At 44.4% G+C, this 15,981-nt stretch overlaps 1 protein-coding gene across 5 annotated transcripts in view; it reads left to right on the forward strand.

Annotated features, from left to right (window-relative positions):
• The first annotated feature begins 240 nt into the window (after positions 1 to 240).
• The window catches only part of PTPRG (protein tyrosine phosphatase receptor type G), a 607,840-nt gene continuing 592,099 nt past the window's right edge, over positions 241 to 15,981 (forward strand). The window contains exon 1 of one of the 5 annotated variants that reach the window (XM_034776330.1): positions 241 to 597. In XM_034776330.1, the coding sequence (XP_034632221.1) occupies positions 513 to 597 (85 nt within the window). In that variant the 5' untranslated portion in view covers positions 241 to 512. The remainder of the gene's footprint in view (positions 598 to 15,981) is intronic. The other 4 variants (XM_034776331.1, XM_034776327.1, XM_034776328.1 and 1 more) reach the window with 4 other exon arrangements.

The raw sequence follows: 15,981 nt of genomic DNA on the forward strand, positions 1-15,981 counted from the left end.
GCCAGGCGCCGGGCTCACACGGTGCGTCCTGCCCGGAGGAATGGAGCGCACCCGGCTGCCGTCTGACCGCCGCCGAGCCGCCGCTGCCCGGGGCACGGACTGAGAGCCTGCGCCCGGCCCCTGCCATGGCTTGGCCCCGGAGGCTGCCCGCATGAGGAGCGAGGGAGAGCCCCAGCTCCAGCCCCGCCACGGCGCTTCTCCTCCGGCCGCCGCCGCTCGGGGAGTGAAGTTCTGAGCGCTCCCCGGGAGCCGACCCAGCCGCCGCGGGGCTGCTCCGGGCCTGGCGCTTGCTGCGTCCGGGACCTGCTGCTCCGGCCCCCCAGCACCCCCGCTTTGCCCCCGGCCGGGGCGGGTGCCCCGGGGACGTGGGGCGGGGTTGGTCTGGTTGGCTGGCTGGTTTTTTTTTTGGGGGGGGTGGGTGGCTGGTTGGGGAAAGGGGGAGGACAAGCGGCAACTTCTTCTCCACAAGTTCCAGCCCCCTCCTCGCCCCCTTTCGATGTGCGCCTTTGGACATGCGGAGGCTACTGCAACCGTGTTGGTGGATCATTTTCTTGAAAATCACCAGCTCCGTGCTCCAGTATGTGGTGTGCTTCCCCGGTGAGTGGCGCCGGCCGCGGGGGGGGGGGGGGTGTTTGAAAATACAGGGCTCCTGCTTTGCGCGCTCTGCTGCACCGCCTGGCCCGTGGGGGGGCTGGGGGTCCCCAAGGGTGCGTGGCTGCTGCCTCTCCCTGGGGGGCTGGCTGTGCTGGGGCGGGGGGGCGGAGAAAGTGTGTGGGGGGTGTTGCTGATTGACCCCCCCCAGCCATGGGCGTGCGAGACTCAACGCGGGGAGAGGGGGACCGGTCTCTCCCCTGCCCCTACCCCGCTCCGGGGTGGGCTTTCCCTGGGGAAGGGGGGCCGGTTCTCAGCCCCGGCTTCCCAGCCACGCTTTGCCCAACTTCTCCCCCTCTCCCCGGGCGCCTGGCGCCCCTGCTCGCAGCGGGACCGGCTGCGGGAGAGGCCCCCTACCCCCGGGATCGTGGCTGCCCGAGCCTGGCCCCCGGCTCGCCGCTGCCTGCCCGCAGCCGCCTCCCATCGCCCCTCCTGGGCTTTGCCCGCTCGGCAGCCGCATGCCCCATCGCACCGGGGAAGGGCGGCGAGCGACTCCGGCCCCTCGGCGGCCCCTTGCCCCGGGGCGCGCCCGTGGCGAGGGATGGGCACCCCGGGGCGCCCGCCCGCTCCCTTCCTCCCTCCGGCGGGCTCGGCTTTGGCGCAGCGCTTCCCGCGGCGGAGCAGCAGCCAACGGCTGGGGGAGCTCGGGGCGCTGCGCCGCGGGGCGCTAATGGCACCGGGCGCCCCAGCTCCAGGGGCCCGGACGCGCCCCGGGGAGGCTCCCGCTAGGCGGGCTCAGGTGCCCCCGCACCCCGATCCTCTCCCCCCAAAACTTAGTTGTGTCCTGCCACCCCCGGGGCCTCCCACCTGCGCCCCCCGCGCCTGCTTGGCTGCGTTCCGCCGCCGTCCCCTTGACCTTGGGGGCCGGGGATGTGGTCTGGGGGGACCGGGGCCAGAGGGACAAAGGTCGGAGCCTGCCCATCCATCGGGGCGAGCTGAGCACACAAACCCTGGCGGCTGATCTGGTTCCTCTGCTCCTAGCCCGGGCAAGGAGGGAGACAGCGGAGCCTGATGCGGAAACTTCCCCCGGCGGGTGGGGATGCGGGGGAGTGGGGGGTCTGGCCCCAGCCTCAGTGCTCAGGGGGCGCTGGGCTGTGCTTCCCGCATCACTGCCAGGCGCAGGGGTGGATTCCCACCCCAAGGTTGCCTTAACACGTCCTCTCCAGCCTAGTGCGCTCAGGTCAAAAGCAAAATCCTCCAGGAGGCTGCGGAGAGGAGGACGCTTGCTGTGTGTGTAGGTGTGTTGTGTGTGTAATGGCTAAGGAAAGTTAAAATGTCAGAGGCTTTGGAGGGGTCTGCTATTCCATTTCCCAAAGCTGCAGTCAGACAGATGCACCCACAGAGGCGCTGCTGAGCTTCTGTCTGTCACCGGCTGCGTTCGTCCCCTCTCCAGAAAGCCCCCCAAACGCGCACGCACGCTCCGGGATGGACGTGGCCCTTCTGATGAGTTGCTCAGAACTTCTCCTGAGTTTCTCTCCAACTAGAATGTATGTGAGCATAACTTTCCCTTGTCTGCACATCTGCTGGCTTTCAGTCGCCACACAATCTCCCCCAACGCAGCTGGGGAGATCAAGGTCTAAAGTTGACCAGTTTCTCTACCCAAACAATTACAAAACCCATTTCTGCCAGAATTTATTTGTGCACCCTTCAGTTTTAAAGGGGCACTGTCAACTGTACATATGACACTCCAGTTTCCAGCACCCTCCAGAATATTGTATAGCTCTCTTTCTCTGTACATTCCTTTAAAAATATCTCTGGTTTTTTCCTGTTTTCCCCATTCCTGTCTTATGAGAATCTTTGTTGCAGGGAAGTAGCTGACTAGTGGAAATAATGAAATTGACTGAGCACAAAATGCTGTCAAATGCACAAGCTAGTGTGTGTGTGTGTGTGTGTGTGTGTGGTGGTGGGGGGGCAAAGTGGATGTATGTAGAGCAGAACTATTTTTAAAAATAAACTTCTTTTGCTTAGTGTTACTTGTTACTTTAGTAGCTACAAATTTTTCAGCCAGATGTGATTGTTTTTATTTAAATAACTAAGTCCAAAAAGGTACCACTAAGTGGGGAGATACCAAAGTACGCTTTTAATATATGTATCTCTTATTCCAGAAAAGTGAGCAAATGGAGGCCCTTGCTGCTTGCTTTTCTGTTCATTTTGTTAGTTAAGCCTATGTCTTCAGAGCTATGAAAAGCTGTGACACTGACCTTCTGATGCAATTTGTATTGTGGACCACTTACAGGATGCATGAGAAGAGTGAAATCATTTTCTGGAAGCTTTCTAGTAACTTTCAATTCTCTTTTAAAATACCCACAAGGACACAAGCAAATAGTCCGTATACGCCAATCACCTCCAGTAACTTATCAGATGATAAAATGATTTCAAGCAAAAATAAAATAAGCCAGAGTGAGAGTTAAAACCTCCATCTGTTTGAAATTCTGCAGCTCTTGAGGAAAAAACATTTATCTTCTTTGTATTGATTTCTTCTCTATTTCACTTCAATGAGAGTGGGGCCTTCTCTCTGGTTCTGATGTGTATTATACAGTAATTACGTCTAGAAAGCCGGCTCTAAGAACAATTTAGGAAAACAAGCTCTGATGTTCAGGTTTAATATTACAATATTGTAAGAAGAACTGATTTATATCCATGGAGTTAAAACTAGATAATATTTACATTATGGGTTGATGTAGATATATGCTCTGTGTTTGCATACCCATGTTCATGTACTGTGTATAGCTAAATGATTTAACAACTTTAGTAACTGAGAAATAGCTATATAATACTTACAGATGCTGTTTAACACGGGGCTTTGCTTGGAAAACAAAGTATTTTCTTATGAAGGCTTTTGTGGCTGTAGTTTGTGACACTGCTACCATGTTAGGCCTCGCTGATTTCATTATTGTAGGTTTTCTTCCAAACAGTGATCACAGTTGTGGGTTGGGCAAGTTAGAACATTAAGACAAATAAGGACACTGTAGCCTTCTCTACTGTGACCTGGTACATGAGAAGTGCCAGAGGCAGGAAGGCTGCAGCGAGCGCCTCAGGGGACTAAAACAGGACATCAGTGTTGACAACACCAAATGGCAAATTGTCAAAATTGTGTTAATGGGGAATCCCTGCCAAAAATTAACTATTTAGCATCTGAAACAAAATCTACTTAATTTTTTTTAAAACCTGAATTAAGAAGCTTAGCGAATGCAGATGTCTGTTTTTATGTAGAAAAACTTTATTCCCAGCTGCCTTTAAACAAGAGATACAGATCACTACTTTCTCTTCCCCCTCTCCTTCCCCAATCGCGTTCATTAGTGAAGCAACATAAAACAGACAATTTAACATTGTAAAATAAAGCATGAGGTCATCTAGAAAATAAACCCTTTCACCTTTAGCAGTCCTCTAACAGACTTGTAATGAATTTTTACCTTTGTATAAATATCTTGTTCTCTACTCCATCAGTAACAACGAGGAAAATATATTGGGAGCTTTTGCTCTTCCTGAAGTGCTAGTGCAATACATTTAACTGTGAACTTGTCACTGGTAATTGCGATGGTTAATAAATCAAACTAAGATAAAGTAAAAACAATTGTTGCTGTGGGGTCTGCTCACTCATGCAGCTAAATTCATTGTGTCAATGAGTAAGAAAAGGCCTAAATATTAATAATACAATAGCATCCTTAATAATCTGCTTCCCTGAGGTAAGGAATGTTTGTGTTCTGCATTTTGTGACTAGTATAGTACCTGGCATCTATGGAGCTAGAAACTTGTTTCTGTTTTCCTAGGAGAAATATGTAAAAGGTGGATTTAAAAAAAAAAAAAAAAATCTAAATGACCGAATTGGCTAACAAATGTAGTTCAGTATTGACCTAGCATATATCAGCCTCCAACTTTTTTTTAAAGGCATGATATGATGTTGGTGGCTTTTAGTTCTTCACTCAGCAAGTATGAAGACTATAATTTCTTTTTTTGGGGGGGGGGGGAAGAAAATCTTTAGTATTGTTTGTCTGTTTCCTAGGAGCGTGTGCCTTTGAGCTAATCAAATGCCACTTTCAAAATCTTTAAAGGTGCTGAATAAAACTGGCCTTGTTTATCCAAGATTTTCTAGAGCAAGGTGTGTACTCCTGCACTTCCCTTTCATAGAGAAATATGGAATGTACAGGAGAGGGCTCTCCAAGACTTTATTTAGTCCTATGGCTTTTATGAAGATGACACGTCTTACATTTTAATTATTCTCTTATTTTTCAATGCCTTTTTAAATATGCTTTATGTTCCAGGAAGTGGCTAATGGAGTCCTTGCTGCTAAAGAATGTCAAATACTCCTCTCTCCTTTTTTCCTGTGCACTGGGAGCTGAGATTGCTGGTATGCTTCTGAAGAGAAAAATAAGGAAGATCTTTGATATTGTTAGCAGACTTATGGAAACTGATTCATAGCTAACAGTGCCAGGACAGAGCTTTGTAAAATCTTTAAGTGATGCTGGAAGCTGAGTATATGAACAGCTACAGCAAGTGTGATATTTTTTTGGGGTGGGGTGAGGGAAGGGGAGTTCAGTCAATTCAAAGGGGGTTGGGGAGAGTAATCCATTTTCAGAGGCTAGACTAGAATCTGGATATCTGAGAAACATCGTGGTGGTGCCGCAACTTTCTGTTTGTCTGAGATTTATAGGTTCTATAGAGCCATTCATTGTTCTCACCTAGTGGGATCAGGCCCTATTCTGGGTCTTCTGTTTTTTAAGGGTGAAGACGTGAGGTAGCATCCTGTGTGTGCTTCTCCCCCCCCCCCCCCCTCTCTTCACTGTGTTACAGAAAACTGGTGCAAATAGCTTTCTATCACACTTTGGGAAAAGAGGAGCCTTTACTCAGAACTAACAAAGGATTTGCATAATCTAGCATAGAGACTTGGTGTTGTTCATCAGCTAGTCTGTACAGTAGCTTCTGATTGTCTTGCTGAGAGATGCTGTTGACAACTCAGCCAGGACCTACTTGTCCAAGTCCCACTGTCCGTTCTATTCTCCTTGAAAAGGTGGTGGAGTAATGCAGTTCAGCATCTCCTAAGAAATCTCACTGTCCAGGAATATGATGTGGCCCCTGTTAGGAGTGTCCACTTTCTGTCAGCAGCGTGGGGCTGAAATCCTGGATTCATTGACTTGTAATGAGTCAGTGACTCTCAATAGGGCTAGAATTTCACCTGGGGTGTTTTTCTCCAACACTTTCCTTACATACATAATTAAAGCCTTTCACTTAATTTAAAAAAAAGTGACATGAATAGTTTTCATTGTCTGTGCAGTTATAGAAAATACGATGAAGATCCTATCCCTGTTCTGATCAGCGTTTAAGGACTAACATGCTGGTAGCTTTTGGAAAGAAAGCATTGTTAAGTTTGGCTCTAATTTAAATGTTGAGTTTTATGGTTAAATTAAAAAAAAAAGTTTCAAACTATTAATCTCCACTATCTGTGGAACAAATGCTAATCTCTTGGTGGCTGCTTTTTAGCAGCCAGTCGAACATGTGGCGTGATGTGCTTGGAAGCCTAAGGGTATAGTAATAAAATTGCACTTTATCCAGTATATAACCTTAATATGAGGAATTATGAGAGAATGAGACTAATTTCTGTTTGCTTTTAAGTTACTGTATTTTAATTTTATTACAAAACATACATCATAGTTGCTGTTACTTTCTGACTGAATTGTGATTCTTTATACTCTCACGTGGCAGCAAGAAGTCATTCTTAAGGTTTAATTATACAGTGCTCTTAAATATTTGTCAATTTGTTCTGCTGTCAGGGAGCCGAATCCTGAACCCCTAGAGCCATTTTTTAAAAGGTATTTAGGCTCCTAGTGGGATTTGTTCAAAAGTGCCTAAAATCCCAGTAGGCACTTAGCCACGTCTTCAGGTGCACAGGTTTAAAAAGTAAGGGCCATACTTCTAACTCAAGCAAACTGCCATTTACTTTTTGTCTGAGGAAATCTGCAGGCTTTTTCTTTACATAACACTGACCTGGGTGTAACTCCATTGACTTAACGGAGAGTCACTCCACTTGACACTGACATCTGCATCTCTCTGGGAATGTTTGGGAGGCCAAGTCTAGGAGGAAAATCTAAATTATTGTGTGTCCTGCTCAGACTGCATTTCTGTACTAATGAGGGGAGCCTGTTACATTGCCCACCTGGTAAGGTCAATTGAAGACCAGCTGTTCTGGTTGGAAGCCCTAGTTTCTCCATTTGTAGATGGATATTCCTTCAATGAAAGAAAGGGGAGGGCGGGGGGGAAGCATGTAGGTAGCTGATAGGGGGTTTTGTAATGTGGTCGGGTTGGGCTGGATGCTGCTGCACAAATACAGGCAGACACAATCCTACCCTGACAAGGTTACAATCTAACTGACCCTTCCCACCAGAAGCTAACATGTGACAGGAGGGAGAGAGCATTTCAACAAAGCCATTGAGGTGAGGGATGAGATGGCGGCTGCTTCTATTCCTGTCTCGTTTCCATATTTTTTTTCTTATAGGGATGAGGGGAAGGGCAGGAAGTGACTAAATAGGAATGTGTGGGGAAAGGAAGAGACCGATTACCGTGATGCATGGCGGCTGCTTTCCTCTCAGCCTAGGATTTATTTTTGATTTTTACTGAACAAGTTCACCTTAGAGCAATTTAAATTAGCCACAGTTTATTGGGAGGCTAACAGTAAAATCAGGTAATGGGTGGGGTTTTTCATGTCGTTGTACGAATGTTAGATACGTTTGGCAACTGGCGTATTGGAGTTCTGAATCAAGTAATTTGGATAGTGCTGGATCATTCTATAGCACTCCTGGCTGCAGTGCGCACCTGCCAGCAGCGGTGACAGGTGAAATCTCACTGGAGACGGGGTGCTGCAGCTCTTGAGTACGTAAATGTTGATGTGATGCCCAAGTACATGTATTCTCTGCCAATTGCTGCTTTGAGGGATTTTGCATTCATAGCATGGAAACCTCTGTAAGAAAAAAATCTAGATTTTTTTTTTTTTTTTTTTTTTTTTGGAGACTTGGCTACTTCGCTTAACAAAACTGCTTTGAATACCCTTTTCTGTGCTCACAGATACTTGATGAATGACACCTGGAGCCGGGGGGAGCTGCACTGGTATTTGGGAGCAAAATATTGGCCATTATTTGGTCATGTGGCAGCTGTTGGTTCTTTTTTCTGTTTCAAAAGCATGCCTGTCTTTTCGATGGAATGCTTTTAGAGCTCTTCTTCTGACAGCCAGCTTATTCTAGTGAAAAAGAGGAATGCTATCTGATCTCTTTTGCTCACCAAAATGGACAGTAGTACAGGATTCCCCCCCCCACACACACACACACTTTTGGAGGGGAAGAGACTGATAAAATGCACCAGTGTTTTAATCAAAACAGTGCTTCAGAATGTGTCCATAGAAAAGCGCTTAAGTATTGGATTATTGCCCTTCATCATTCTCAAGCCTTAAAACTGGCATTTCTGCTTCCTGGCTGTACCACCTCCTTTTTTAAAAAAAAAAAAAAAAAAAAAAAAAAAAGCATTAGTCTTTCTCTGAAGAGAGGAGGCTTAAAAAAATGCAGAAGGACTTAAACTGAAGGCACAACTCGTGAACCCCACCCCACCCCGCTCCCAACCCCTGTCCAAAAAAGGTCAGTTTCATTGTGTAGTCTTCTGCACCACTACAAAGTTTGTGTAAAAACACTTCTGTGCTGATTTTTGCAGTGTTACTCGTTTGGCACTGGTGGCAGTACGGGACAGTGATTGTGCGGTACAAGGCAATGGTGAACTGGACCCATTAAATGATCTCAGAGCCTTCAGCAAGGATGCTCATTTAGTGCCACCAAAGACTGCGGCTTTGTGTGCTCTATTCTGCACAGCGTTCTAAACGCAGCCCTGTATGATTGGAGAGACACTCTTGCTAGCTTCTGCTCCTTAGACTTAGGATGTCAAAAGGGCCATTTTAAAGAGGTATTGCAACCATTAATACAGAGTTCCAAAATAAAGACATCAGAAAGAAGTGGTCTCAGATGGCCAAGATTTTTCCAAAAGTGACTAGTGGCTTTTTTTGCTTGCCCCAATTGTTGGGGGTCCAACTTGAGACCCCGTAGTGGGTGCTGATTTTTTCCCCCCAGCAAATGCTGATCTCTGACATTCTGATAATCAGACCCATTTAAGTTTTCTTTACCTGAAAACTGAGGCACCCAAAATTGCTTGTTGCTTTTGAAAACTTTGGTGCGGATCTACATTAACCTGAAAAACTAGGGGTAGAAATGTCAAAAGCTCCGAGTCCCACTGACTTTCAGTGGGATTAAGGTTCCTAAATCACTCTAGGTGCTTTTGAAATTTTTATTCTGGATCTACTACAGAGGCAAACTAGAAAGGATAACTGTCAAACCTGTAAACTGGGGCTTCACAGTGCAGGAATACCTTTCAAGCACAGCATCCATTTAACCAGTGAAATGAGAGAACCGGAGCACTAGTTCAACGGGTCAGAATCTCCATATTGCTCACCAATTAATTATGTTCAATATTCTTTTTACAGTAAAATAATTTAGGCATAAATGTTCTAAACACTTTTTAAAAATATACCTAAAATTTGCCTGTTGACAGCAGTTGCATCATATTCTAATTGGTGAGAATCACTAATGAGAGTACTCAAGATCTAAAATTAGTTGTTTATTTTTCCTTTCTTCTGTGCCTGAGGGTTTTGCATCAGATTATGTGGCTTCTGTATAACTGTTTGTATTTCAAAGCAACACCTTCCTGAATTTTTAGCTATTTAAGTAAGTGTTAACTGTGTGGGCTCAGTGACAGCAGTTTCAGAAACTGATTTTTTTAATTGTTTCTTACTACATTGTTGATGCATAGTAAAGTGTTCCTCTTTTGTTTATTGTGAATAAATTCATTGTTATCTTTGTAAACTATGGGTGCGAATGTGTGATCATATAATGTCTCTCTTCTTAACATGGCGCAGATCCTCAGCTGATGTAAATTGTCATTGCTCCATTTAACAAGAGGAGCAATGACAAATTACACCAGCTGAGATTCTGCCCTATTGTCTTCATAGTGGGGGGTGGAAAAGGTTATCTTGAAAAATGTTGCATATTCAAACTAGGAATTTTGTTAATTTCAGTGAGTTGTTGAATGAGATTCTCACAAAGAATCATAATTTGGTCAGAACATAACAGTATCTGATGCATGTCTTTTAATAAAATTAAAATACAGTAACTGTCTTTTTTTTGGTTTTGTTTTTAAAAATCCCAAGTCTACATTATTTTGGTTTGCCAATATCTAGGGTCTTCATAAAAAGCTGGGATCCTTCAACAGAACCTGTCTGCATGGTTTGGGCTTTTTTAAATTTTTGTTGTTAACCATTGGAGGGTTTTTTTATAGGTGTAGTGAAATGTGGAGCAACATCTTCATTTGGCTTCTCATTGTAAAGCTACCTCCTTATTGTAAGACATGCTGTGTGCCTTTAACATCTCCGAAATCTCCCAAGTCACCATTGACCATTGTTACGCAGTCTTACTCTCCTTTTTTTTTTCCTTTTTAAGAAAAAAACTTTGTGTAGATAAGGTGATCAGTTAGTCAGCATGGATTTGTCAAGAACAAATCGTGTCCAACCAACCTGATAGCTTTCTTTGACAGTGAAACAAACCTTGTGGATGGGGGGCGGGAGGAGCAGTAGATGTGGTATATCTTGATTTTTAGTAAGGCTTTTCAGAATCTCTCATGACCTTCTCATAAACAAACCAGGGAAATACAACCTAGATGAAGCTACTGGTTGGGAAACTGTTCTGGGGGAGTAATCAGTCATGCTGGAAGGGCATATCAAGTGGGGCCCTGTAGGGATCAGTTCTGGGTCTAGTTTGGTTCAATATCTTTGTCAATGAATTAGGTAATGGCCTAGAGAGTACACTTGTAAAGTTTGTGGATGATACCAAACTGGGAGGGGTTGCAAGTGCTTTGGAGGATAGGATTAAAATTCAAAATGATCTGGAGAAATGCTCTGAAGTAAATAGGGTGAAATTCAATAAAGACAAATGCAAAGTACTCCACTTGGGAAGGAATAAGGAGTTGCCTAGGGAGGTTGTAGAATCTCCATCATTGGAGATTTTTAAGAGCAGGTTGGACAAACACCTGTCAGGGATGGTGTAGATAATACTTAATCCTGCCATGAGGCAGAGGGCTGGACTAGATGACCTCTTGAGGTCCCTTCCAGTTCTGTGATTTTTTTTTTTTTAATGATTTAACCTATTAGCCAGACTCTAAACCAGGCAACAGACAGGAAATTAAGATTATCTCAGTCTAAATACCAATTTGAATTTGATCCAGGCCACTTGGTTCTTACTGGCAATTCAGTGACTCTGTGAAAAAGATGTGATTGACAATGGAATGACAGCTTTTTACATGGGATTTTGTAAGGTGGACACATATGACCAGACCGTTAAAAGGTATTTAGGTACCTGAAATCAATGGGAGGTAGGAGAGACCTTTGAGGAGCTGGTCCATATTGTCTAAAGTGGATTGAGAGTCTCAGCAGAGCAACGAAGGACTGAATGCACCTGGAGCCCTAGACTAGCCTCTTGCCACTGGCTGTTATGTTTGGACAACATTCGGCAGGGACACTGGTGAGGGGAGCTTGCATCCGTGGTATATCCCCGGGGCACCTTTCCATAAACACTTCCATGATTTTCCTTTTTAAAAACCTGTTCTAAAATCCCATGTAAGGGCCAAGAAAAAAAATTCTTTACTGTCTTCACTTCCCATTGACAAGCAAACATGTTTGCTTGTCAATCATACTTGACATGGTGTTAGAAGCACTGGAAAGTGTGTGTGTGTTAATGGGGTTTAGCAATTAGCTTGCTAGAATGAACCAAGTGACTTAGTTGAACATAGAGTTTTACTGAAAAAGCCCTTCCTCGTAGTTAAAAACAAATGAAATTGCTTCTTATTGATTTTAATTTATGTTGAAACACTGCTGTCTCTCGAACAATGCCAGAAATGGAAGCAACTATAAATGAGTACAAGATGTGATAAGATAGGTGGACTCTTAAGCAATCAAGAACACAGACAACCTCCAAGTTAGACAGTAGTTAAAATATGAGACTATGTATGGATCAATACATAAGTTTGCCTTAATCTTGTCCTTAAGCACTTGAAAGCTACATTCCTGGTATGTCAACACACCCCCTCTCTCTGGCAGAGACTGTAAGGCCTACTTCCAGAAGGGAATATTTTTCACTATTGCCCCATCCCTGCACAGATGGGTTTGCTTGTGCTCTGCAGTACACACCCACGTGGGAAATGGATTCAGGAAGCCTAGAGGGCGAGGCCAGTATTTCTAGAAACCCTTCTGCAAATGGCTGCTGAAGGAAGTGGTGCATGGTTTTTGGAATAAACCCCTCCCCCATGCACAAACCATCACCCTCAAAACTAAATACACCAGTATGTTTAGAAGGAGAGTTAGTGAATGTGAGACATGCACCGGAAGTTATTGGTCCAGATCAGAAAATACACCCTACAACTCTGGCAAGAAAAACTGCAGCAGTCTTGGAATAGGGTGAGGAAGAAATGCCATGTCACAGGGGCTTCAGCTATTCTTTTGCTCACCACCATCTCCTTTAAATGTGGAGTTTCTTCTTGTGAGTAATTTGAGCAAAGATTAGTAAACATGAGAAACCATACAATCCACACCAGGTATTGGACTGGAAAGACTGAGCCAACGTTGCAGCTGATGTAATTAACAAGGTAACTCCATTGGAAACAGTTAACTGCATTCTGCTGGCCTGATCCTGAGGGGTAGTGTGCATTCCTAAGTGCTACTGAACTTAATGGGAGCTGTAAGTGTTTAGCACATATTTAGGATCAGGTACTAATTCAGTAATGCAAAGACATTCTCTTCAGATAAGCGGTGCCCTTAACCTAGCATCCTGAGGAGGTGATGGGGCAGGTTCTCTTAATCAAGCAGTACCAAAAAGCCATGAATAAGCTACCATATTGGACGCTTATGTTTGTCATTATAGGTTACCTCCATGTCAGCCTTTTGATTTTGCCCATTGGATGGGCACACTGGACAGCTTGGGGGAGGTTCATTTTAAAATGTCACATTTCTTAGTTTGATAATGTCCAGACAATTTAATATTTAAAAAAAAAAAAAAGTGAGTTTGGTCAGGGGAAAATCCTGCTCTCTGGCGAGAGATCTGTTGCCCAACAAAAATGAAACAGGTTCAATGAAAACAAATTCTTATGAAGGTTTTTGTATCCTCAAAAAAGGGATTGGGAAAAAAGTCAACCAGTGCCAGTAGAACAAGACTTGTGTGTAAAGAGGACACCAGTTATAGGCCCTCGCCACCCCACCCACCCCCGCAGACATACGTGCACATGGGCAACTGCCTTACACGGCTGCCCTCACTGGTGTACCTGAGCAAGCTTGGATAGGTTAGAATGCTTCTATCCAATGTTCTCAAAAATCCGAGCAGCGAGAGGAACTTTACACGTTACTCCAGAAGCAGCCAACCCTGCTCAGAAACCAAGTGTCTTCAAAGACAAAAAGCTCACGGATGGCACCCTGCTTCAGGCTCCAACAAGCATCCTCTCTGGAATGAATCATCATGAGGGCAGAGCAGAAGTCTGGCAACTGCTCACTTACAGAAGAGAGCATAAGCCTTGCCACAGTAGATCATAGTAATGCCCCGTCTAATAATGATCCCCTCCCCAACTATGACCATTATAAGGTATTTGAAAGAATGCTGCAACAACTCCTGAGGAAAACTATATGCATAGCAGGAGGGTCAATAGTTTCTTCCAAAAAAAAAATATATATATATATAATCCATGACAGCTAAGGGTTCCATCCCGAGAGTACCCAGCACTTTCCATTTCACCTGAAGCTAAACTGTGAGACACAGAGTACTGTGCACAGGTGTTGTACATGCTTACTAGTCTGCCCTCTTCAAGAGAGAACCATAGTCTATATTACGTGAAGCTTCTGCAAGGTACAGGGCACTGGGTGCAAGCCTGAATGCGATCCATGCTGTCGTCATTCCAAGGAGGTGCATAAGGGAAAGGAGCGAGATCTTTTGGCCAGCTGAAGGTGGAGGGGCTTTTGGCCACTACTCCCTTATAACAGCTATTGCCCAAATCATGACCGCTAGAGTAGCAGAACTACATGGTTTCGGGCTATTAACTGTAGAAAACTACCATTGTGAGGGTTGTCTACATGGAGCAGCAATGCAGACTAGTGGGGTGTGATTTCTAGAGCACGCATATGTGCTGTGCACTAATTGGCCCCTGTGGACTTTGCAGGTGAGCACTAGAAGTTCCCAAGGGTGCTTTAATGTAGTACCGAAACAGGTTAGCCATGCTGTCATCATCCCCAGGTTTGTAGCTGGTGTCTGTACCTTGCAGAGGCATCATGCAGTGCAGAAAGAGTATTAAGGAACCCGTAGGAAGTTTTTCTTAACATACAACCTAAACTGGCCTTGCTGCAAATTAAGCCCATTGTTTCTTGTCCTAGCCTCAGAGGTTAACAAGAACAATTTTCTCCTTCCTTCTTGTAACAACCTTTTATGTATTTGGAAACTGTTATGTCCCCTCTCAGTCTTCTCTTTTCCATACTAAACAAATCCATTTTTTCCCCATCTTCCCTCATAGGTCATGTTTTCTAGACCTTTTATCATTTTTCTTCTCCCCTCTGGACTTCCTTCAATTTGTCCACATTTTTCCTGAAATGTGGCACCCAAAACTGAACACAATACTCCAGTTGAGGCCTAATCAGCAGATTAGAGCGGAAGAATTACTTCTTGTGTCTTGCTTACAACACTCCTGCTAATACATCCCCGAATGACCTTCGCTTTTTTTTTTTTGCAACAGTGTTACACTATTGACTCATATTTAGCTTGTGGTTCACTATGATCTTCCGATCCCTTTCCGCAGTACCCCTTCCTAGACAGTCATTTCCCATTTTGTATGAGTACAACTCCTTGTTCCTTCCTTCCTTAGTGGAGTACTTTGCATTTGTCCTTACTAAATTTCATTCTGTTTACTTCAGCCACTTTCTCCAGATCATTTTGAATTTTAATCCTATCCTCCAAAGCACTTGCATCTCCTCCCAGCTTGATATCGTCCGCAAACTTTATAAGTGTACTCTCTATGCCATTATCTAACTCATTGACAAAGATATTGAACCAAACCAGACCCAGAACTGATCCCTGTAGGACCCCACTCAATATGCCCTTCCAGCAGGGCTGTCCAGAGGGGGGGAGCAAGTGGGGCAATTTGCCCTGGGCGCCGCAGTGGCCCCCACGAGAATATAGTGTTCTATAGTATTACAACTTTTTTTTATGGAAGGGGCCCACAAAATTGCTTTGCCCCAGGCCCCCTGAATCCTCTAGGCAGCCCTACCTTCCAGCATGACTGTGAACTACTGATAACTACTCCCTGGGAACAGTTTTCCAACCAGTTATGCACCCACCTTATAGTAGCTCCATCTAGGTTGTATTTCACTAGTTTGTTTATGAGAAGGTCATGAGAGAGAGAGAGAGAGAGTCTGAAAAGCCTTACTAAAGTCAAGATGTACCACATCTACCGCTTGCGCACCCCCGTCCCCCCCAGCATCCACAAGGCTTGTTTCACTGTCAGAGAAAGCTATTGGGTTCGTTTGACATGAGTTGTTCTTGACAAATCTATGCTGACTGTGACTTATCAGCTTACTATATTCTAAAAGTTTGTAAATTGATTGATTGCTTAATTATTTGCTCCATTATTTTTCCGGGTACAGAAGTTAAGCTGACTAGTCTGTAATTACCTGGGTTGTCCTTATTTCCCTTTTTATAAATGGGCACTCTATTTGCCCTTTTCCAGTCTTCTGGAATCTCTCCCGTCTTCCATGACTTTTCAAAGATAACACTGGTCTACAATTTTTGAGAAGTTGTCTGCTTCAGAGATAAAATGTGCTATTTATTATGTATTTTGATGTGCTGAATTCAAATATGACAATTAAAACAACTGATTGGCTACTGTTTCTAAGATATTTAAGCTTTTACGTTTTATGTCTATTTATATTGTGTAGATAGTAAAGTTTTAATCATAAATTGTAAACCTAGGTCTTTTCATGTGTTTATGGTTGCTTTACATGATAATATTTCACCTGTCCTGTTTATGTAACACTTTAAAAACCAGCAAAATAAATTTATTTATGAAACAAAAAGCAAGAAACTATTATGTACATAGTTTAGTCCTATTCAGTGTCTACTCGGCGCTTCTTGTCTTGTCTCTTGTATTCATTAAATGGAGCATCTCTTGTCACTGTCCAACAATAGTCTGCAAGCATTGATAGGCTCCATTTGCCCTGATGGC

The sequence above is a fragment of the Trachemys scripta genome, chromosome 7 (assembly GCF_013100865.1).
Source record: "Trachemys scripta elegans isolate TJP31775 chromosome 7, CAS_Tse_1.0, whole genome shotgun sequence".
NCBI lineage: Eukaryota > Metazoa > Chordata > Testudines > Emydidae > Trachemys > Trachemys scripta.